The 24,312-nt window shown below is 40.8% G+C and overlaps 2 protein-coding genes across 2 annotated transcripts; both read right to left on the bottom strand.

The window, feature by feature from the left end:
- Window positions 1–49: 49 nt before the first annotated feature.
- Window positions 50–14,798, bottom strand: ddx46 (DEAD (Asp-Glu-Ala-Asp) box polypeptide 46). The gene is made up of 23 exons (XM_039617996.1): window positions 14,639–14,798; window positions 14,308–14,466; window positions 13,383–13,505; window positions 12,898–12,985; window positions 12,550–12,718; window positions 12,102–12,343; window positions 11,492–11,602; window positions 11,162–11,327; window positions 10,924–11,044; window positions 10,504–10,679; window positions 10,154–10,275; window positions 8,779–8,857; window positions 7,797–7,879; window positions 6,053–6,217; window positions 5,778–5,940; window positions 5,215–5,408; window positions 4,951–5,088; window positions 4,444–4,593; window positions 4,064–4,291; window positions 3,626–3,844; window positions 1,241–1,385; window positions 733–806; window positions 50–617 (listed from the first exon to the last, which is right to left on the bottom strand). The coding sequence occupies exons 1-23, from the start codon at window positions 14,653–14,655 to the stop codon at window positions 570–572; spliced, it is 3,180 nt and encodes a 1,059-aa protein (XP_039473930.1). The 5' UTR covers window positions 14,656–14,798; the 3' UTR covers window positions 50–569.
- A 2,730-nt stretch (window positions 14,799–17,528) lies between these two features.
- On the bottom strand, window positions 17,529–24,312 carry camlg (calcium modulating ligand). The gene is made up of 4 exons (XM_031730158.2): window positions 23,986–24,312; window positions 22,035–22,477; window positions 21,842–21,907; window positions 17,529–20,057 (listed from the first exon to the last, which is right to left on the bottom strand). The coding sequence occupies exons 1-4, from the start codon at window positions 24,134–24,136 to the stop codon at window positions 19,866–19,868; spliced, it is 852 nt and encodes a 283-aa protein (XP_031586018.1). The 5' UTR covers window positions 24,137–24,312; the 3' UTR covers window positions 17,529–19,865.

The following is a 24,312-nucleotide window of genomic DNA, read 5'->3' as shown; positions in this document are numbered from 1 at the left end:
CTAAAGTCCTGAAAATTCTCATTTTCACCAAACAAGCGGGAGTAAAGGCTCAAAAAACGACTTTATTTTTCAGATTATTATCCTGATACCGAGCCATAAAGCAGTTTTAAAGCTCACCAAGCATCACTTCCCACCACTGATGAATAATATACAAAGAACTGCTATTAAATAATTAACATTAGCAGTCTGAACAAATACAAAGCACCTTAACAGACTGGAAACAAGTTTATTTTCTTAGCAACATTGTTTTCTTGGGATCTTTCATAAAGATGATGGTTGGTATGGTGTTCCTACATAAATGTGACTAAAAACATCTTATTAATGAAACCGGGTCTTATACTTAAAGACATATTGTGGATAGATCTATGCAGCATTGTGCTGGTTTGATGGTATAAAAATCACTGGACATATATAAGTGGAGGGGGGGGGGCTCAAAAATGCAAACAAACAAAATGCAACTAAACTTAGACACATTATAAAAAAATATTGACTAAAATATTCTTCAACAACTTGAATGAAACTGTAGAGATGACGAATGGAAGCTCCTCCGGTGTGCCTCGGTTCATCCTCTACAGCACTTTGTACCGGCCTTTGCTCGTCGGCTGGTAGGAGTTTTGCTGGGGGGAAAAAAAGAAAGAAACGGGAAAGAAAATTAAACATTTTCTGCATAAAGTCACTGCATAATAAGACTGGATGACATGTTTTAACATCCGGGAGCAAAAAGATACTTACTAATCGGATGAGCTCTTCCTTGATTAGCCGTGTAATTTCTGTTTTGGCTTTCTGCACAGCCAGTTCATTTGCACCTACGACACAAACAACATGTTAATATTCAGTATAGGCTGCTCTGTTAAGGAAACTGGACACTCCATTAGGAAATTCATTGCCCTGAGGTAATTTAAAAAAAAAAAAACTACCAAAATAGAGGGAGGAGTTGCATTTGCAAGAGGCACTTTTAACAGCATGATTTAAGCCAACAAAAGCTTTTTTTCCCTCTTTAAAACTTGAAAAACTGGGCAGCAAAGTCAAGATTATCTGCTCCGTGTGTGATAACTAGTTTATAAACTTCCTGCGTTGTGCTGTTCTCAAGTTATCGTGCTCATTGTTCGTGTTCACTGAACCTTAGAGTTCAGCAATTGTACAGCTGCCCTAAAAATATCTCGTTATATCAGGTGTCAGGACTGTTATAAAAAAAAAAAAAAAAAAAAAAAAAAGAGGACAGACGTTCTTTGACACATACTCTCAATAGCCAGGTAGATCTTGCGCTCTCCTTCCTTGGGCTCTTTGCCTGGAGGGAAGTACGTTCCTCTGATGGTGATGGCAGCTTCAGAGTATTCACCGATCCTCTGCAAAGCTTCTTTAGATGTCACCTTCCACCTGGCAGTCTGAGGGAAGGAAGAAAAGGAAGATTTTATAAGCCCCTTTTTGTCTGCTTTATGTTCAGAGGAAGAAACAAAATACTTTGGGATTCTTGATTGTTAATCAGTCGTGACAAAAAACACAAAACGCTCAGTTTAAGCATCTGTCAGCTAAAAGATAAGCCCCTCACCCGGACAAAAAGCATTTGTATTGCGCATAAACATTTTGCCAAAAATTAGAACAGCTTAGCTTTTTTAATCAGAGATTAAAAGAAAGTTATTTTCTTAGTAGCTTTAAGAAGTCGAGGATTTTAATGTCAAGTATTTTTTAATAGATGGATTTGCTTAATTTTCCACTCAAATTTGCATATGTTAGACTTTACATCATGATGCACCAACTACATGCAGGAGGCGGATTTTAAAGGAGTATAACAGGAATGACTACTAGGCCTTCAGGTCTCCAGCTGTCTGCATCCATGTCCGCCATGGAGAATAATCAAGACTTAAGTGTAAGCCACTCAGGAACACACATTCACAGATGTTTAAAAAAAAAAAAAAGTACAAATGGCTTTCCAACTTTAAATCTGAAATTACATTGCTACAAAAAAAAAAAAAAAAAAAAAAGCAACAGTGTAAGTCATACATAAACACTTCGAGGAACAACGTCTCTGCTAGAAAAACTTGAACCCGTTTCACTTGAAACCACAACCAGGAGATGGGTTTGGTGTGGTGTGCAAATCACTAACAAGTAAACAAAGAAAACACTCAAAGACGTGTAAAGTGGAACTGATGGTATGTGTAGGTAGAATGCCTGCAGACTAAAAAGTGAGCAGACTCTAAAATGGGAATCATCTCTCAGTTGTATAGGGGTTTTAGCAACGCTCATTCAACACAACGTATAAAAAGGCAAGATGAGAGAAGGAAGGAGGTCTTACAATAACGCACAAAGAATGACAGGATATCTGTGCATTTGGGAGGAAAACTAACTTTTGAAGGAATTTTGCTGGACTTTTGTTATTACTCCCCACATGAAAGTACACTTTAATAATGGAAAATCTGGGTATTGGAGGAATTGTGGCTCCCAAACTGCAGAGCATTATGTCTGCTGGGAATGTCAACACATGCAAAACTACTGGATGGAAACAGACAGGGTGTGACAGGGTGGATCGTCAACACTCACATATGACCTTATATCTGGATAAGTTTCCACCAAAAGAATCAATAAATACTCTGATGATGTTGTTTCATCGCCTTATGGTGTATTATGATCCTTAGATTTCCCCATTAGACATTATTTATTTATATACAAATGTATGGATAACCAGGTAGCTGCAGGTTAGTCTTACATGTCTGTAAATTTGTTGAAAAGTTTTAAATAATAATAGTTTTTTAAAAAAGTGGGCTTGAAAAACAAAGGGAGCAATAGTAGAGCTCAGTTTAACAGGAAGTAGTCAGGAAAAAAAAATACAAAAGCAAAAGTTTGTTTTATGTTTTGGTTTTGTCTTCTGTTTGGTTAGAGTTAATTTTAAAAGTCTTTTACTCATTTTTAAGTCCTTACATGGCCTTGCCCCACACGACCTCTGAGCCGTTGTACTTCCCAGTCGCTCATATCAGCAGACCAGCTGCTCCTGGATGTGCCGAGGACACGGTGAAGGCTCGGGAGAACAGGGCTTTTGCCATGGCGACTCCCAAACTGAGGAATTCTTTGCCGTTAAAAAGACAGGCCTCTTCACTACCAGTTTGCGCTTATGACCCACCTCTTCATCTTGGCTTTCCCCAAGTGTGAGATGTTGATTTTACTTTTTGATTTTAAAGTTTTACTCGTGTTTAATTCTGTTTTGTTGCTTTTATTTTACATTTTAATTTTAATTCTATTCATTTTATTTTATTCTAACATATCTTTATTTTGTATCCAGAGGTTTGATCAGTGGTTGCTGTTTTTTAAAGTGCTTTAAATGAAGTTGGCTTGGCTTATCAGCAGCACGGGCTAAGCTAACAATCCAACAACAGCACAAACAGAAATAAGCTAGCACGCAGACAGCTGATCCCCATATTACTGACACCGACCCCTGGTGACAATACACAGCAACAACATCCAGATTCATTATTCCTTCCCTATGCCGTTTTTGGGAAATGACTTAGTCGAGTTAAAACTACTGAACCCCAGCAGCTGTGAAAAGAAAACCTGAGTCCCAAAAACAACGAGCAAAAATAAAACGGATCCTTGCTAAATATTTCAGTACAGCCCTGCGCTGTGTGCCGCTGACCTGAGGGAAGTCGTTGATCTCCAGCTCCTCTTCATATCTCCTGACTGTCTCAGCCTGCTCAGCCGCCTGCCGCTCTTCCTCCAGCTTCTCCACCGGGGTGTAGTTGAGCTTTGCATTGATCTTTTCTGCCAGCTGCTCCGCGATGGTTTTGGCTGACACGGAGGGGGTCATGATAGTGCCGCCCCGCAGGATGGCGTTGGTTGCCTGTTGCATCACATCCTGTAGACACAGAGTAATTGTCACAGTGCAAACAAAGTTTTAATTACCAGCTGAGGTCCTAGGATTTTTGCGGGTTGTAAACTCAAAACTAAGTATTGGACACAATAAAAATTAAACCTAAGCAGTTAGTCTGAAAAATCACAAGTCCAGCAATCTCAGCTGTGTCATGAATACGTGCACAACCGTCAGCCTCACGGTGGCACAGGAGTCTTGACGTACCTGAGCCTCAGCGCCCAGGTTCTTCTGAGCGTTGATCTTGAGCGCCAGCCTTTTGGCCATTTCCAATTTCTGGATGTTACCAGCAGATGTAGGCCCGAGTCCTGGCAAACCTCCGGGGGCGGCCGCTGTGGCGGCAACAGCTCCAGCTGGACCAGCAGCCGCGCCGGGAGCAGACAGATCCTTCACCCTCTTCTTGGAGTTAAACATACTTTCAATTTGCTCCTCAATCTAAGGAGGAATAACAGTTAAACATGTTTAATAATTATATAACTGCAATTAGAGGACAAAAAAAACTTATAAGAAGCCGAGCAGCTTAGCAGAGGTAAGTAAATAATTTAAATAAAAAAAACTTAAATCTCCATTATTTAAAAGTTACTCACATCCAGGGCTCCGTCCTCATCGTCAGAGTCCTGCAAACCGAGAGCAGCTTTCTGCAGCTTCTTCCTCTCATTGGCCAGAGCATGCTCAGTCTCATCAAACTTGAAGCCTTTTCCTGAGAAACCACTGCTGCTCTTAATGGTCTTACCCTCCTGCACAGAGCAAAGGGAGGAAAGAAAGAAGCTTTTAAGTTTGTCACGCTGTCTTTCTAGATCCTTTTTAATCTGCTTACTAACCAAGACACCAAAGATCAATCTAATTTTATCCCAATTAATGTTAAGTATTTATAATATAAGAAAACAATAAATAAATGAAAAATGAAGTATAAAAGCAACAAACTAGCACCATGTAACTGTAAAGAAAGCATAAAAATGAACACGATATTTAAGCTGATGCATTACACGTGCAGAAAGACATTGCTAATACCTTCAGAAACTTCAACATGTGTTTCTCCCTGGCAGTAAGTACTGCTAAAATATATGATCGCCTACTGTGGGTCTTTATCTTACCGCTTTCTGTTGGTCTTTGAAAGAGGCCCAAAGCTGCTCCAGTTCTGGTGGGACCGGAGAGCCCGACAGCTCCAGAGCTTTAATGATATCGCCAGCATAGCGAACCTGATCCTCTGTGATGAACGTGTAGGCGTACCCCTGAAAAGCAAATATGTACAGATTTAAACATGATTACCACCAACAAACAAAACACCCCAAATGTCAACATGAATTTCCTAGTTTTTGATGTCTAAAATTAAATGAGCTCCCTTTAAAGCGGCTGACCTTGTTGCCTGCTCTGCCCGTGCGCCCGGCCCTGTGAACGTAGTCCTCGTAGTGGTTGGGACAGTTGTAGTTGACCACCAGGATCAGCTGCTTCACGTCAAGGCCTCTGGCTGCCACAGAGGTGGCGACCATCAGACGACACGCTCCATTCTTAAAATCGTTGATGATGCTGTCTCTGTCGTACTGATCGATTCCTTGGAGACACAGAGAATTACTACTTTGTAGTAAATGTGACCATGACAGAACAGAAACCTCATGGAGAAGAAATTATAACTGACATATAAAACTGACTGATTGTATATTCACATTAGGAGGACAAAAAAATATGAATTTATGTGGTTTGATGAGACTTTTTAATATTCCTGGTTGTTGTTTAAACAGACTAGATCATCCCAAATACCTGAAATTGAAAAGTGATTGACAAGCTGATAGCCAATGAAAATTCAATATGATGAAAAAAAACTAATGAGGCTTCTAAATGAGACTTGAGAAACCAGAGGGTGATGTCACAGTAGCTTTGTTATTCTTTATATGGCTGTCAAAGTCAAAGTGTGGCTCAGTACCTCCATGTAAAGACATGCAGGGGTACGAGGCTTTCATCAAGTCTTTGAGCAGTCCATCTGCATGCTCCTGTTTGTCCACAAAGATGATAACAGATCCTTTTTCCTGGTAGTGACCCAGAATCTCCAGCAGCTTCAAGAATTTCTTGTCCTCATCGATCACTAGCTGCAGAAATAAAAACAGATACTTTTAAAGGGGGGAATTAAAACTGAACTAGTAAGCAGAGAAACTGAAAGTGAAAGTTACTGTTTAGTGAGATGTAGCATAGATGGCTTACCACGTGTTGCTCCACATCAGAGCAGACGACACTGCGGCCTCCCACCTGGATCTCCAGGGGCTTTGACAGGATCCTGCGAGCCAGCGCTTCCATGGCTCTGGGGAAAGTTGCTGAGAACATGACCGTCTGACGGTCTGGACGCACGTTGTCAACGATACGCATCACCTGATGTGTGAATCAGAGGGGAAAAAAAATATATCTGTGAATTTTTGTCACTGAACATTTTCTTTTGCAGGTTCAGAGTTGAGTTTGTCCTGGCTTTATAAAACATGTTTGTGACAACCATTCCTCAAGTGCTAAACATTATACACCAACAATGCTTCATATGATGCTACTGATGCCTGAAAACTGTATGTTAATGTAGAGATGGACCGATCCGATATTACGTATCGGTATCGGTCCGATACTGACCTAAATTACTGGATCGGATATCGGCGAGAAATAAAAAATGTAATCCGATCCATTAAATATCAAAAAAACACCTCACAAAACTTGCGACACGGTGTAACTCGGCTCATAACCGTAGCACGTCGGAGCAGTGTGCTCACGTGATTGAGCGGCTGTGTGTATTTGTAGCCTCGCTACCAAACCAGCATTTCATCTCCGAGGAAGTTATCCCAGAGAGAAGTAAAGCAAGTGTGTAAATTCATCTCTGAATGTTTGTAAAGCGTTCCCATGTTAAGCTTAACAACCGATATATGGAGCGACTGACTCTCTCTCCCTCACCTTCCTGCGGCTACTTCAATCGTGAAACTGCTTAACGATCAGCTGATCGGCTTTTCTGTCGGGAGTCCGTCTCTCTTCTTTGTTTTGGCCCACTTTGCACCAGAAAGAGGAAACCAGCGGCTGAACAACAGCAGCACATTTAAGCTTGATAAGCTGTTGTTAGAATTTATTTAATATTACTTTCTACACCAGGATCCTTTTCTACGTAGCTGACGGCTGGTAACTGTGCAGGGGCGGATCTAGCAAAGTGTAGCCAGGGGGCCGATAGGGCATGAACAGGGAAAAGGGGCACAAAGACATACTTTTCTTTCTTATTCTCATTTAAAATGCCTAGCTTTTAATAAATAATTATCTGAATCTTACACCCAAAGTTTTAATCTGATTTAAAATGTATAGAAGTCCATTACTGTATATAGTAACTGTTAAGTCTAATATACCCTAGTAAGCTATAGTACTTTTTCCTTTGGGAAGGTACCATCTGTGAATTCTGCAATTCTGTTGAAGAAAGATGTTGAATCTATTTAATTATTCTTGAAAAATAATTTATTTCTGTGCATTTTTTTTCACCCTGCATCAAATTAAAGTTGATTACATCGATTAAGCATCATGAGGTGGAGGGTGGGGGTGGTTCCCTATTTTTTTTTTTGCTGGGAGTTTGCAACCCTATTAGTTAGGTTGCTTAATATTTCTGCTAAGTACTCTTTAAAATACCAGAATAGGGAGGATTAAGTTTATTAGATTGATCAGTGTTCCTGAACTATGAAATATTTTGGGTGCAGTGTATTTTTTTACATACAGGTATAACAGAATAGCTTTAGTGTTGTTGTTTATTTAAACTTGAGTATGAACTTATACAAAATGCAGCAAGATATTAAAAAAACAGTTTTATTGATTAAAAAACTCACTATATCGGATTCATATCGGTATCGGCAGATATCCAAATTTATGATATCGGTATCGGTATCGGACATAAAAAAGTGGTATCGTGCCATCTCTATGTTAATGTATAATCACCAACCTGTGGCTCGAAGCCCATGTCAAACATCCTGTCTGCCTCATCCAGGACCACATATGTGACTCTGCGGAGGTTGGTTACCCGACCTACACATTAAGGAAGACGGGCATAAGGAAATCAGTTAAATATGAACAATGTCAAGGCTTAACAGGCATCCTGCCTTCTTCACATCACATGAAACTAGTCTAACAAAACACAGAAAAGCTTTTTCCATGATACAACTGGACAATAAATCAAGGCACATTTTTCAAGTGGCCAGAGTTTTATTGCATTGGTATTTTAGGCTGTTCATTTCTTTGCTCGTCTTGCGTACCATCTCAGGGGCAACTGGGACCTGTAAAACATATAATACAAGAGATGGAGCCACATCAAGCACTATCTGAGCGAGCTCCTTTTCACCTACAAGGGAAACATATTACAGATTACCTCGCATGTGTGGAAGCAACAAGAAACCCCTTCTATCATACTAACTGCTACACACATGTAATAGCTACTTTCTAAGTACACTAATAGTGCTTTTTTCACATTTGTATGCAAAGGCTCAGTGCTGCACAGCACTCTACAATCATATTTACTCCCAGAACAGCACATTAAGTCAAAATAACCTCAAATGATGCAAAACTCTGATATAATACAGTGCATACCCCTGACCACCTTACATCCATGTTACAATACACTTATCAAACATTACGATTGTTTGAATTGCTTGAAGTCAGAGGAACCATGGAGGCAGCACCAGGTCCACCTACCTGTACTTGGCCTGAGCTTCGGGAATAACACATCAGTCTTGTAGATATGAGTGATCCCAAAGGTAGTCAAATAATGCCAACAGTTTAGTAAGTAGTACTGATTTGGTTCATTATGTACTGTATCATACTGTCACATTTAATCCATGCAAAGCAACAAGAAAAGGCATCAAATGTGCAGATTTGCATTATGTCCTTTAAGGATAGAGAAGCGACACGACCAAGAGTGATGAACTCACCGCTGTTGGCCCCCAACATGTCAATCATTCTTCCCGGTGTGCACACGATGATCTCAGCTCCTCTTTTCAGCTCAGCGATCTATAATACAGAAGGCAGCGTTAAGGAAAAATACACATTCAATTTTTCTTTCTGTTGCAGGAGTTTTGGGGGAGGAACAATGTCCAGAATTTAAACACTTATAATACCAACACAAACACAATAAAACAAATATGGTGCATGAGGAGAGTATACAATAATGAGCAACTTAAATTTGGACGTTTCTGCTACTGGGTCTCAAATCGGTGTTTCCTCAAAACCTTTTCAAAATTCTTCAAATTATTTTACCATATATTTTTTAAGAAGTCTCAGCCATTTTTATGGTATTTTATGCCGTTATCTGATAAAAGACAGATGCAGCCACAATGTCGTCACCTGCTGTTTGGTGAAGTTAAGTTTGACATCACCACCTTGGTGTTTTGAAATTAGATGTGAAAAGTGAGACTCAAACTGAGGATATCACCACCTGGTAAACAACCTGGATAATCCAAGTTGTTAGCCAGTGAACATAACCTGGATATTCCTCCTTTCTGACTAAAAATGACCATCATTTGGACTTTCAGCTAAAGTCTTCAGGAAAGTGCTTACAGGTAACAGAGTAAAGGAAACCAAGGGCTGTTATAGCACAGACTCTACAACTGAAAATCTTCTTGCAATTGGAGGAATCACCCCCTTGCTGCCCATAAAAAGAAGCAGGTTTAATCTTTTACTCCACCTCAAAGTTAAAGTGGAATTTATGGTTCAGCAGGGAGAGCTCGCTCACAATATGCAGGAAGTCCAGGGATGGCCCATCTACCGTCTACCTGCACAGAGCTTTATGTCAGTTGAGGCAGCGAACAAATAAGTGCTACAACCGGTCTGTGGGCCACTCTTCCTTGTGCTGTTGATGTACAGTATTATTTGACATGCACTACTAGCATTTTGGAGGACTGCATGGAAGTAAATTTGCAGTGGGTGAAAACCCTTCTCTCCACTCACTGTCCACACAGAAACCTGTACATGGATGGAACAAGTGGAACCACAATTTGCTCTGAAGCCTGTCTTATACTGAGAGCAGTCCTGTAAGCAGTTATTATAGCAGCAGTTGTTTTTAAAAAACAAACAAACAACAACAACAAAAGAACAACCTATTATAGTTTCCCACACTATTACATCGACATAAGCCTGAATCATTAATGCAAGGCAGGGTGGATCCACGCTTTCACGTTCTTTATACCAAATTCTGACCCTGCTATCGAATATATATATATATATACACATTTTTGGCTCTACTGAAAAGCATGAGCTGCTATGTCAGATGGACACTACAGGTCTATTAAACCTCTAGCACAAGCTTACCTGTTCACTGATGCCCGTCCCTCCATAAACACACACCACCCTGAGTCCCAGCGGTTTAGAGAACTTCTTACACTCCTTTGTGATCTGCAGAGCCAGCTCTCTGGTTGGAGTCATAATTACAGCTGTGTAAAAGGGAGGAAAAACAGGATAATTGGATTGTTGTCATTAGGAAAAAAAAAACTTGACCATTTGGTCTTCATCTGACCTACAGTTGGGTTCTGAACCGGGACTATGAAAAGCAAAGGAATCGGACAGGATTCATACGTTTCTATTTGAATGTGATCAAAAGATGTGTTTATTTAGAATTTAGCGAGAAGCCCAAAGGAAGACTATAAGTTCCTGTTGCTTACAGATGGGTCCCTCAGATTCCTCCAAGGGTCTCTGGTCCATGATGTGTCGGAACATGGGGAGCAGGAAAGCTATGGTTTTCCCGCTGCCGGTCTTAGCAATACCAATGAGGTCTCGGCCCGACATGATGGCAGGGATGGCCTGGGCCTGGATGGGTGTGGGTTTCTCATAACCGTGCCTTTAAAAGAAAACCATGAGCATCTTGTCAGAAAGAGTCATACGCAATCCCAATATATTAATCATATATATATTTGTGGCTAGTCTTGAGTGAATATGAATGGTCATATTTATTGTCTTATTAATGGATTTTATATAAAGAGAAAAGACTGCTCACTGCACAATGATTTTCAAACATGCTTAAGCCATTTACACAGACACACACACACACACACACACACACACACACACACACACACACTCACTTCTTCAGGGCGTTCAGGATCTTCATCGACACTCCACACTGCACCCATGTCTTGATGGGTTTGGGACAGCCTTTCCCTTTCACCGTAATGCCTTCCAGTTCCAGCCTGTACGCATTCACTTCTGTATTTATTTAAAATAAAATAAATAAATAAATCGAATAAAGAGATTTTAAACAGGTAATTAAGCATGAAAAAGACAAGTTGTTTATCATAGAACAGATATGGTTTTCTCACTGACCTTCTGTAGTCATCTTGGCCAGCTCAGGCACCTCTACGTAGAAGTTTTTGCGGTACGGTTCATACTGGATTTTTGTGTGATCAACAGGCTCCAGGATCTTCCTTTGTTTGGTCTGGAAGCCTGTCAGAGCCGTCTGGAGATCAACCTCTTCCTCCTCTGATGAGTACTGTCAAACACATGAGCATCATTTTAGATTGTTAAAAGATGATCCCATAAGCAGAAAGCAGATTATTTACTGAGGATCTCTGTTTCATTCATCTCAGCTTCTCAAGCACAGAGAGAAGAGGTTTAACCTTTATTATACAATCAAAGCAAGCACTAAAATCTCACCTCCATGGCATCCTGGTCATTCTCCATCAGCTCTCCCTTCTTTTTGTGTGTGTGAGGTCCTTTTTTGGTTTTAACGACTGTCACCACTTTGGTCACTGTCATTGCACCTTTCTGCAGAAGAAGAGAAGACACACATATCCATCAGCAGAAGAACAAACATCCATAAAGGCAGCATCTGGTCTGACACTAGTAGATGAAACAGATGACAGGAGATCCTTTCCAGTCTATTTTTCACAATGTTTAATGGACCTTCCCAGAATATGCAGTGAAAAAACCCCAAAGCCACACGCTTCCAGTGATGAACACCTAAAGACAAAATGATAGCAACTACGCAAACATCAGGAAAATGTTGACAAACTTCAATTGCATTTGTCTATTTTTTCTAAGATTTTTAGTTCAGGTGTGTTTTTAGAGCTGATCCTAATGGCTTTGGGGAGGGTTGGGCAATAAGGATAACACTGCAAAAGATGCAAAAATCCGATCTTCAGATCAGATATTATATCTCAAAACACTAGATATCGGAGAAAACTACCTGGTCTTTGGGCCACATTATTCAATTTTAAGCCTTCTGTTTTACCTAACTAATGCGGTATTTTGTCCTCACACTCACCTTATCATTTCCTTTCATGGCTCCAATGTTGAACTTCTTCACTTCCTGTTTCACCTCCTCCATGTAGGCATCCAGGGGATCTATATCATCCTCCTCTGTCTGCTGCTCCATGGGAGTCTCCTTGTCCTTATCGTCATTACCCTCTTTTTTACCATCATTTAACTCCTCTTTCCTTTCCCCTTTCCCGTCCGCCTCCTCGTCATCATCTCCCTCCATTACAGCAGAACCCTCCTCGTCATCGTCTGAAATGAAGAGTTAATTAAGGTGCTGGACAAAGATAAAGCTACAGCAAGTATTGGTCAGTTAGCTGATAAAATTAAAGCAAATAAAGGGTGACTGATTGGTTTATCACACAGATAAAGTTTTGTTAGACACAGTTTAAACCATTTAAACTACTCGTGAAGTCCAAAGTAAAATTCAACAGTGTTTCCTTCAGTTACTTCCTCACCATCATCGTCCTCCAGGCTCCATTTCTTGCCCTGCTTCATCTCCTCCAATTCTTTCTTGATCTCTCCGATGTTTTCGATGGCCTTCTTCCTCTGCTCTTCCCTCCACTTCTCCACTCGCTCCTTCCGCTTCCTCATCTCCTCCTCCAGTTTGTTCTGGTCAAAGTCTTGCTGCATGAAAACAAAGGAAAAGCACAAATATTTTACTTCTCGTTATGTTCTTTACTTACTTGCTTGCTTATTATTTCAAACAAAGAAGCACTTTAAAGTTCTTTCTATGGGCAAAGAAAAACATGAAGAAAGGACAATGGCATTCAAGCTAGCAGAAATAAACATATCAACCAACTTACATCCTCAACCTTTTCATCTTCTTTCTCCTCTTTAATCTTTTTCTTTTCAGATATAGGCTCCAGGGTGTCCTTCTCTTTGCTTTTAGCCCTGCAAGGGAAAAAGAAAATAAGACAAAGTGTAATAGATGGGATTATGGAATTGCTCAGATTAAGCAAATCATCCATCCAATTTACAAGGTTTTATACTGTTCACCACTTCTAGAGGACGGTTTAATCTTTATAAAAATGGAATGCTCCATATATTATATGGTGTTTTTTTAACTGTGGCCAAGCTCTGAAAATAAGCCTCACATCCTGGCTGCTGATAGCAATCACAGCATCTTTACATGACATGTAAAAGAGCTACAATACTCTAACCCTAAACGCAGCCCCTTTCACAACATAATTATTTATCACTCTGCATGCCAGCAAAAGAACACAGAGGAAGTACAGAGTAGAAGACTCTGGGTGTTTTCAGTTTCAAAGATGGGAATTTAAAGCCTCACTTTTCATCCTTTTTACTGCTCTTGCTGGGGCTACCAGAGCGGGACCTCCGGGCTCGGCTTCTGCTGCCCGACCGCCTCCTGTCTCGGCTTCTCGACCTCCTCCTCTCCCTGCTCCTGGAGCGCCTGGAAGCCAAAGGCAAACATATCACATGTAAAAGGAAAAATAAAGATGGAAATAACAGTTTTGTCAGTTTCAGCTTTTTAAGTGTGCTGATGCGCATCTGAAAGTAAACCTAACAATAGCTTAATCATGATAAAATTGCATCATTAAAAAAGTGCATGAGAGTTTTGATTGTCTTGAATCAAAATGATTCTTCGCCATCACTTTGATTTTTATCCACTGTCCTACATAATAAGACAAAGTCTGACATTTCCACTGGATTTGCAAAATTCAACACATGTGAAAGTTTTAGTTCAAAAGAATGTTAAAATCTATGGATGCAATTCTACTGAAATTAAAGATAATTACCAGACAGAGCAACAGCAGTAAACAGTTTTGTTAAAAACAAAATTTGGCTTCTGTTCATCACAGACCTGAGCACTGTATGGCTTGGACATATAGCCTGTTGTTTTTTTTTCCCCTATTAAAGCATGCTATTGTCTGACAGAGAGTTTCTCAGAAAGTTTTTGGTGGACTCTGTTGTCCTAATGTCTCTGAGGGGAGAAAAAAAAAATTGAGAATGTGCCCCTCTCCAACCAGACAATTGACCTTTTCTCGTTGGCTCTGGACAACAGCTGTAATGTCTGCGACACAGTCAAGTTACTCATCTTTGCAAGTGGGAAGGACAGTATTGTTACACCGGATAAAAAAAGTGGCCAGAAACTTCAATCTGTGTTCAGGCTGTAAACACCAGAAGACTTCAGTCCACTTCAAAATGTATTTATTTACGTGCACACTTAAACTTAAGTTCAAACCACCACACACCTGGCTCGTTTTCTGTCTCTGGAGCGCGACCTGCGGCGATCCCGGCTCCGTGACCTCTCCCTCCGGCTCCGCTCGTCTTTCTTGGAGCGCTTGTCCGGGGAGCGACTCTTTGATCGGCTACCCGACCGTCCCCGAGATGCGGAACGTTTCCGGTAATGCCTGTTGATTAAAAAAAACACATGATATGAGAGATTAGCTCTTGGTTAACGTGCATAAACACCAGGACGCTATTAGCCAGCATGCTAACGCTAATCTAAAATCGCTTCCTCAAACAGAAGTTAGTCACACTCGATTCACCAGCACCAGACTAACCGGAAAAGTTCAGACATACCTTGACTCACGTCCCATCTCGAACCCACGCAGATAAGTCTCGTAAAAAAGTGAAATTAGTTCTCAGAAAATAAACGAGTCTTATGCGTTGAGTGGATGTTTGTGTGTCTGAACCCGCACGTAAAAAAAGTGCGACTCTACAACTCCTGAACTCCACGGGTAAAAGCGTGCTGCGCCACCCAGTGGTGGGAGGTCAGAATACCCTAGCCTTATCACAGGCTGTGTCGCAGGGCTTTTCATTTCAATTCAATTCAATTCAATTCAATTCAATTTTATTTATATAGCGCCAAATCACAACAATATTGTATATATATATTGTACAATAGATCGCACAATAATAAATACAGAGAAAACCCCAACAATCATATCATATGACCCCCTATGAGCAAGCACTTTGGCGACAGTGGGAAGGAAAAACTCCCTTTTAACAGGAAGAAACCTCCGGCAGAACCAGGCTCAGGGAGGGCGGGGCCATCTGCTGCGACCGGCTGGGGTGAAAGAAGGAAAACAGGATGAAAGACATGCTGTGGAAGAGACAGAGATTAATAACAGATATGATTCGATGCAAAAGAGGTCTATTAACACATAGTGAGTGAGAAAGGTGACTGGAAAGGAAAAACTCAATGCATCATGGGAATCCCGGCAGCCTCGTCTATTGCAGCATAACTAAGGGAGGATTCAGGGTCACCTGGTCCAGCCCTAACTATATGCTTTAGCAAAAGGAAAGTTTTAAGCCTAATCTTGAAAGTAGAGATAGTGTCTGTCTCCCGAATCCAAACTGGAAGCTGGTTCCACAGAAGAGTGGCCTGAAAACTGAAGGCTCTCCCTCCCATTCTACTTTTAAATACTCTAGGAACAACAAGTAAGCCTGCAGTGTGAGAGCGAAGTGCTCTAATAGGGTGATATGGTACTACAAGGTCATTAAGATAAGATGGGGCCTGATTATTTAAGACCTTGTATGTGAGGAGCAGGATTTTGAATTCAATTCTGGATTTAACAGGAAGCCAATGAAGGGAAGCCAAAACAGGAGAAATATGCTCTCTCTTTCTAGTCCCTGTCAGTACCCTTGCTGCAGCATTTTGGATCAGCTGAAGACTTTTCAGCGAGTTTTTAGGACATCCTGATAATAAAGAATTACAGTAGTCCAGCCTGGAAGTAATGAATGCATGAACTAGTTTTTCAGCGTCACTCTGAGACAGGATATTTCTAATTTTAGAGATGTTGCGCAAATGGAAGAAAGCAGTCTTACATATTTGTTTAATATGTGCGCTGAAGGACATGTCCTGGTCAAAAATGACTCCAAGGTTCCTCACAGCATTACTGGAGGCCAAGGTAATGCCATCCAGAGTAAGAATCTGGTTAGATACCATATTTCTAAGATTTTCAGGGCCAAGTACAATAGCCTCAGTTTTATCTGAATTAAGAAGCAGAAAGTTAGCGGCCATCCAGGTCTTTATGTCTTTAAGACATTCCTGCAGTTAAACTAATTGGTGTGTGTTACCTGGCTTCATGGATAGATAGAGCTGCGTGTCATCTGCATAGCAGTGAAAATTTATGCTATGTCTTCTAATGATGCTGCCTAAGGGAAGCATGTATAATGTAAACAGAATTGGTCCTAGCACCGAACAGTGTGGAACACCATTTGTGAGCGGTTCCCGAACTTTATGAAGATAATTTCATTTTCATTTATTTCACCTTATTCATCTCTTTATCTTTCGTGGAACTGAAACATTTTAAAATTTTCTCATTCTTAAATATATGATGTATTAATTGGAGGATGAGTGTTTTATTGGTTCCACCCAATGACTGTAGAACAGTCAATGGTTCCACCACAGAGTTATAAATTAAAAACCTATTTATCTTTCTTGTTTTCCACATTTTAAAGCTGAGGCTTACATGAGAGATCGCACTGGATTTGAAAAGAAAATATTTTTTTAAAAATCATCCAATGGCAGCTTTTTGTCACTACTGGGGTGAATCTGAATGCAAAATGTTCAACATAGAAAATACTTGCCAGATGATTGCTTAAATTTCAATATGAACCATAAATAGCAAAGTGAAAGAAAAGTAGTTACCATAAAGACAAGTACATATAACAGCAGATCAAATGACTCCAATAAGTTTTGGGGGGTGGGGGTTGCATATTTGTCACATGTGCATGTTTCAGATCATCAAACAAATTTTAACATTAGACAAAGATAACCCGAGCAAATACAAAATGCACTTTTTAAACGATTTCCTGTATTAAGGGAAAAAAAGCTAACCAAACTTACCTGGCCCCTACTAAGTACTACACCATTACAACCACAGCAGCATGAGCTTTTGATACAAGGCAGAATGGATCCATGCTTTCATGTTGTTTACATCGCATTCTGACCCTACACTTTCACTGTGCAAGAGTTTATTGGTTTGATTCCAGCTACAGACACAAATACCCTTTAGGGTTGCATCCAGTCTAAAACGCTGCCAAACCAAACATGCGGCGCAATCCACTGTGGCAACCCCTTGTGAGCACCTGAAAGTATTTTCTGACCCTACAATCCAAATGTTCCAGCAGAAATCAAGACTCATCTGACCAGGTGATGTTTTTCCAGTCTTCTGTTGTCTAATTTTGATGGTCCTCTGTAACCTGTAGCCTCAGTTTCCTGTCAGCTGACAGAAGTAACACAAGTAACGAGTATTGCGATTGTCACTTAAATCACATTTCTACTTCAGCAGAGGGTCTTGACCATGCTTACATGGCTATACAGGCATTTAGTTACTGCCCTGTTATTGGCTGATTAGATTAGATACATATTTTTAATAAACTGAACTTAGTAATTTCAGTTCCCTTGATCTTTCAAATTAAGGCTTTTTAAAGTGTGGCTTAATAACTGACTGCCAAAAAAAAAGAGGTGAGTCACACAAGTAGTATTTATTTGGTATGAATTGTTCGGTTGCTCGTTCATCTTTTGGAGCAGAGACTGTTTACATCACATCAACACTACGTTTGTTACTCACGTTCAAATATGTAAGATACCGCAAGAGCCATTAAAAACAGTATCTGCAAATTTACGTTATCAAAAAACAATCAAGTAGGTCAGACAAGTTGTAGGATAAATTACACCAAGTCATTCACATGGAAACCAATATTCACATTTATAAATTAATCAGGTTAAAATTACAAATATGAAACAAGGACAGCACAGAAGTAGAGAGAGCATACTGTATATTTATGCAAGTATGTATGAGAGAGGCTTTAACAAAGCAAAGCAGGATATGTCACCAGAATTACTCAACACAAATAAGCATACAAAGTCCCACTGCCTCACACAAAACTGCAGTGACAGCACTTTCTAGTAAAAACCCCCAAAACACTCTCAGCGTGTATAAAGTTCACCGCGGTTTTAAGCTCATGACCGAGCGTAATAACATACACTAAACATACAAGGGCTAAATTCTTCATCAGACGTAAACAAAGAAGGAAATTGTTCGTAACGTAAGTGGACCCTTCCCAAAGATCAGAGAAAATGTGATTTTTAAAGCACTGCTATGAGGAAAAGAAAATCCCTCAGAAATGGGAAGGTCCTCAACACTCGAATATCTTTAAAATCTCTAACTGAAGGTTGGAGGGCCATCTATGTAAAAGTTTGTTTTGTAGAAAAATCAAAGAAGCTCACAGTTTGAGGCAATCCAGAAATTCTGTCATTCTTCCTCAGTCCATTTATGCCAGAGTACTTTTGTTCTTCCCGGCCTCCTCTTCTACCTCTATCTAAGATCTCCTCCTTTTTAAGCCAGCTCTTTCCGATGGACAGAAATGTTTGATACGGCTCTTTCTACAACAGATCATTAGTGTGGTACAATGATGTCTAACTGCTGGCCTCTTTCTCTCCTTCTTACTATTTGTTCTAAATAGGCTGTGCAGCAGTGTCGGAGGTCATCCGAACGTCTCCACTCAGAGAGGAGAAACGCAACTGTGAGATCTCTGAGATTAATCACAGTATTCACAAAAAAGCTGAATTAATAAACCTGAGAATAAAAGTCAGAAAGCAAATTTCTGAATCTTGTCATTAATCTCAGGGCGAGTATTTTTTCCAACGCTGCTCGAGTTAAAAGTTTCTCACACTTTTGTTCGCGGGAGATTTTTCTACTGGGCTGCGATGATGTGTGACACAGCTGTCACGTCTCCATCTGGTCTACAGCCTGAGGTGCGGACACTGCAATCAGCAGGGGTGGTGACGTACCGTATGAGAAGGAACAGAAAACTGCTGCTTCTGTCAATGTCATTCATAGTGTCAATTGTAACGGATCAAGAAACTTCTTCAATCTTTCCTTGCAAGGTTGGACCAACGTCACTTTCATTTCACCTCATTCATGACGTACAAATGAAGCACTTCAGCCTAAATGGCCAGCAGTGTTCTGCGTTTGATTTGAGGGTCTTGAACTGAAAGTAAGTTGACCCTGTGTGATGCCCTAAGTTGACAAAAAGATTACTATAGTGTTGTAGACTAGCTACCTCCAAAATTCTCCAGCAGTTTTCATCGGTTTGACAGCAGATTTTGGTTTTACAGAAGAGTTAGAACCCTGCTGAGGAATCTGGCTGTGGCATTAGCTGAAAATATGACACCCTGCTCAGACTAAGCATCACCTTTGGAGGTTATTACTCCGCAGAATGACTCAAGTGCTTTGCGATAATTCAAAGCGTTCTGACTCAACATCTTGTTCAGCAAACAATTGTTCCTATCAGGTGTCAGATTTAGAATTATGACCCAGCCTTTGAGGAGACTCCAGTGTTTCCCCTTCATAAGTTAAATGCAATCTGTGGCTGCCCACTGGGATGTCAGACTGATGACTGTACAGTAATCCAATCTTCGGCGTGATACTTCCCATTTTCAGTACTAATAAATATCCTTCGGCGCAATAAATGGCAGTACATTCTTTACACACAGGTAACACAGGCTTCACAGCTTCTGTTCAGAGAATAATTAACCTGCAAGTCTGTAACAAACACCGAACTTTGTGGTCGGGTGTAGCTTTAGCGTTAGTGAAACCCCGAAGAGCTCAAATGACGAGTACTCGTCCAGCTGGCGTGTGCGGGCCTGATCATAAGGCAGCAGGGGTTCACCTCCAGACTGTCAATGATAAACAAGCACCTGAGGGTGCAAATGAGCATGCCTATGTTGCTATGAGAGATGGGAGGGGAATGCAAAAAACGAGGGGTGGGGGTTTACAGAGGTCCTTGTAACCTATCAGGGAGTCTCTGAGCCAATGAGGAGCAGTATCTCATGTGAGAGGATGAAGGTGAAGAAGTAGACACAGAGGTCAGCGAAGACGTCACCCATCCTCCTGTAGGTGTCCATGGAGCGATTAATGACCTCGGCAGGGATGCCGGACAGTAACAGGGCAGCAGTTAGCACAGTGGTCTGGGTCTTCTTCTCTACCTGCAGAAACAGGAGAACCCAAAGCACATTATATGCAAATATATGTGCTTACTTCTCATTATTAATTAATCTATTTTTGCACTAAATAAATCAAGATTAAAATGTACAAAAACTAAAACTCTATTAGAAATTTGTGTCAAAAGTTCCTTTAGTGGCCACTTGAGGCTGGCTCAAAGAGCAAGTCAATCCCCATAGACTCCCATGTTAAAATGTCCAGCTTTGCAGCAGAAAGAAACATGTTTACAACCTGCTTTGGTTCCTAAATTAAGTGGAGTCACCGAACTGGACCTGTCCAACCTCTCCATCTATTCCTCTGGTGATGACTTAACAATCCACCATCTTTTCCAAAGATGGTCACTTCTTGTTTAAAAACAAGAACAGCAGCTGTTAAAATGCAAACCCTGAGCCTTCAAAATGAGTCCAAAACTAGTGGGTGATCTCACAGTGCGTACGTCCATGTTTTATAATATCACTGGACACTTTGTTTAGTACCAGTTTGGACCCTTTTAAATATCTTTTGCATAGATTCAATGCGGTCCTGGAGATATTCCTCACATATATTGGTCCATACTGACATTAAAGCACCACACAGTCGCTGTGGATTTGTCAGCTGAACATCCATTATGCAAATCTCCAACTCCACCACATCATAAATGAGTACAGTGAACTCAATGTCATGTTCATGAAACCAGTTCAAGAAGATGGGTATACTGTAGTGATAATGGGATGGGCATGGTCAGCAACAGTACACCAAAATCTGACCCTACTATCTGAATGTCACAGCAGAAATCCAGACTCATCAGACCAGGCAGCATTTTTCCAAACTTCTATTGTCCAATTTTTGACACCCTGTATGAGCTGTAGCCTCAGATTTCCTTTCTTAGCTGACAGAAGAAGCATCCGGTGTGGTTTTCTGCTGCTATAGCCCATCTGCTTCAAGGTTCAGGGTATTTTGCATTTAAAGATGCTCCTCTGTATACCTTAGTTTTAACAAGTTCTTTGAGTTACTGTTGCCTTCCTATCAGCTCAAACCCTCAAAATGGGATTTTCACGCAGAGAGTTGCTGATCATCAGATATTTTCTCTTTTTTCAACCATTCTCTGTAAACCCAAAAGATGATTGTCTGGGAAAATCTCAGTAGATCAGCAGTTTCTGAAATACTCAGACTGCCTAACTGGCACCAGAAACCATGCTATGTTACATTTAAATCATCTTTCATTCCCAGATTTTCTGATGCTCGGTTTCAGCAGGTTGTTTTAATCTAATTGTTGAACAGGTATTTGTCTTTTCCTTATTAACAAATAGTTTTTTATCTTTTTTTTTAAAAAAGGGGGGGTGATGGGTGTGGCAACTTCCATCCCCCGGATACAATGTCCAGTAGATTTGAAATCCCGTTTAACCAATAATTCATTGAGAAGTGTAAACATGATCTTGGTTAGCTATAACTGGTTAGTCCACTCTGACTGGTTAGTCCTCTCTGAAGACACAGCAGTGTAGCAGAATTAAGGATGTGAATTCATAGGCGTGCTCCAGGACCTCATGTCCATTTTAATATTGAACTTTGTATGAACTTGGCGTTGGTTGGTTGAGAAGATTGCGGCTAAAAAGACTGGGCTGTCAGAAACAGCACAACTACATCGGCGAAACCGCAATAGGTCATTGTATTTGATTTTCCATTTATACAGAGGAAAAACAAAAGTAAAATATTATTTGTAGTGCTGTCCGCAGCTGTTACACAATGTGTGCATGCAGACTGATGAGAGTCTTAAAAAGTAAAAACTCACCTTTGGAAAGTATTTGGACAACCCCATGTAGGCCAGTTCAAGTGTCAGAAATGGAGCAAATATTGACTAAAATAAAACAAGATAAATGTAGCATTAACAAATAAATACATATTTGGTACTGATACTGGCATAAAATGTAAAAATGAACTCCTTACTAGTGCACTAACAAGTCTGTTAAAAGCTACAGGCTCACCAGATACTTGCAGACAAAAACCCTGACAAAAACAGCAAGGAGGACGCTGCCGATGAGCCTGAAGACCCTGAAGGGATCAAACTCCTCTGAGTCTGACCCTCCGTCCTCGGCCGGCTTTTCATTGGCCAGCTGACCCCGAAGCTTCATGGCATCATCAAAACGAGACAGGTAGGATGCAGAGAGAAAGCCTGGACGAGGAGAGCCACTGACATCATCTGACGGCCGCTCGCCCCTCGGTCTCCGCCGGACTCCTCCGATATCATCTTCCGAGGATCCTCCAGGTGGCTCACTGGAGAGCTCTGGCAGGGGTGAGCCTCTCCTCTCCGGTGTGGAGCTGTGGGAGTGACTGCCAATCCCTGGAGACGGTCTGGGAGAAGATGAGGCAGTGGACCATGGCTCTAGAGGCAGATGGAACCGGGGTTCTGCGGGACGCCGTGACGCTCCTGACAATGAGAAGACAATAATCAGTAATATGACATTAGCTAGTGCTAAAATGATTAGTCAGCTATGCAGAAGTCCCCACCCCCCCAAAAAAAAACAAATCCAGGTGTCATGTAACTGCAGAGTTTTAGCTTTAATTCAAAAGGATTTAACAAATTAACTAATGATCTTTATAAACAAATTGCAAGCAGTTTAGATTTTGTACAGGGGACGATGGTTTTACTTCAGTTCAGAGACAGCATAATATGGATAACAGATTGTAGTACCAGTAAGTTTCCAGTAAGCTTCTTTTTGCTGGGTTTGATGGAGTGAAGACACTCTGATGACTTCCAGCTTGTCTGTGTTGTTGAAGTTAAACTGGGAAGTTAATGTCAGCATAATTTTTTTAAACAGCCATTTCCCGTGCCTCACAGTGTTCAAGAGCACAGGAGTGAGTGAGAACAGCGAGGTCTGAGCAAAAACAATCAGGACTTGTCAAAACTCATAGTATGTTCCACAGAATTGAGGATTTCAACACATTCAAGTCTGGGAAGATTGATTTTGGATATTTAGAGTAGGATAACTTCAGCAAGGGCACTCATGATGAAGGAGGAGAGCCTGGGGCTCAGTAGATATGGCCACACTGAAGAAGAGGACTTGAAGAAGTCACTGAAGAAGAGAACAGTGACTGCTGATGATGGTCACTTTTTGAAACTCGATAACTATTATGTGTCGCCAAAGAAAGGTAATGACATCTGTACTGTGAGGAGCTGATCATAGACAGTAATGCTGGTGTTGTGCCATAGAGTGCTTGTCTGCCACTTCTGATTTTTCTATGCATTTTCAATGTATAATATCTTTGCTTATTGTACCTACATTATAATAAATCCAGTCATTTTGGGCCACTTAAAATATCTCAATAATTATTTGTTGCAATTTCAGCTAACCTTTTGGCTATATCTCTCTATTCTGCATGCCAATTACACTTTTTACCCTGATAAATAAAGGATATATAAAAGTCACAGCCAAAAACCAACTGCAGCGTTTACCTTGTCACTCACTCCTGTGCTTTCTGGTTCCAAATGACTAGATATTTGTTACGAGAGATATGCTTGGCATGTATTTTTTGTTTACTTATGTCCTGACTACTGCAGCTTCTCTGCAGGTGTCTTAAAGCCTGTGTGCAATAGGACAGGTTGGCTGAGGTACCTTCTATCTACACTGCTGTATTGTTGTGTATTAATTATTCTGTTTAAGGGAGCTGAGCAGCCTGTGAGCCACCCTCTGATCCGCACCTGCTAATGCTAACAGCATTTAGCATGATTTGAATCCCAAGCTGCTGCCATTTTCCTCTTCTAGTTAATATATCTGTAGTGAGCCCGATTATTTACATAGTAAGTTATGGTCCTAAAAGACAGCACTAACGTCCTGACTGCAGCAGCAGGATGAGGCGGTTCTCTGTCACGACAACGTGTTTCAATAGGAAAGACACGCCCAGGAGAAATTCAGAGGATCGTTTGTTACCGATTACCGTTATTTTCAGGCTCGTTTTTGGTGATTCCCACGATCCTGTTCATCCTGTCCTCTGAATTCATGAGCAGCCTTTTCCTCCGGATCTCCGCTCTCTTCTGCGCCGCCGACATGGAGCCCGTCTTCTCCTCGCTGGCCTCCCCGGACTCCATGTCGATAATTAAGTAAATTAGCCTTTAATGCAAATTCAGCCCACAGTACATAAAGCTAGCGCTTCAGTAGCTCACGGTACACGACACAGAAGCCTCAGACCACTGAATTAAACGCTTAACACGAACGAGCGACGAGCGTTAACTGTGGCGCACGGTGATGATGTCAGCAAGTGACA

The sequence above is a fragment of the Oreochromis aureus genome, linkage group 10 (assembly GCF_013358895.1).
Source record: "Oreochromis aureus strain Israel breed Guangdong linkage group 10, ZZ_aureus, whole genome shotgun sequence".
Lineage (NCBI taxonomy): Eukaryota > Metazoa > Chordata > Actinopteri > Cichliformes > Cichlidae > Oreochromis > Oreochromis aureus.
The sequence above is the reverse complement of the archived record's forward strand: the minus strand, read 5'-3'. Positions and strand labels throughout refer to the sequence as shown.

Excerpts from the sequence above, each read along its gene's own strand:
- ddx46 (XM_039617996.1), bottom strand. Across the intron at positions 12,986-13,382 it reads AGCAGTAAAAAGGATGAAAA|GGCTAAAAGCAAAGAGAAGG; the intron begins GTGAGGCTTTAA and ends TTTCCCTTGCAG. Across the intron at positions 5,941-6,052 it reads CTGATGTGGAGCAACACGTG|CTAGTGATCGATGAGGACAA; the intron begins GTAAGCCATCTA and ends TTATTTCTGCAG.
- camlg (XM_031730158.2), bottom strand. The coding sequence starts at position 24,136 with ATGGAGTCCGGGGAGGCCAGCGAGGAGAAGACGGGCTCCATGTCGGCG. Across the intron at positions 21,908-22,034 it reads TTTTTGTCTGCAAGTATCTG|TCAATATTTGCTCCATTTCT; the intron begins GTGAGCCTGTAG and ends GTTTTATTTTAG. Across the intron at positions 20,058-21,841 it reads TGTCCAAATACTTTCCAAAG|GTAGAGAAGAAGACCCAGAC; the intron begins GTGAGTTTTTAC and ends CTGTTTCTGCAG.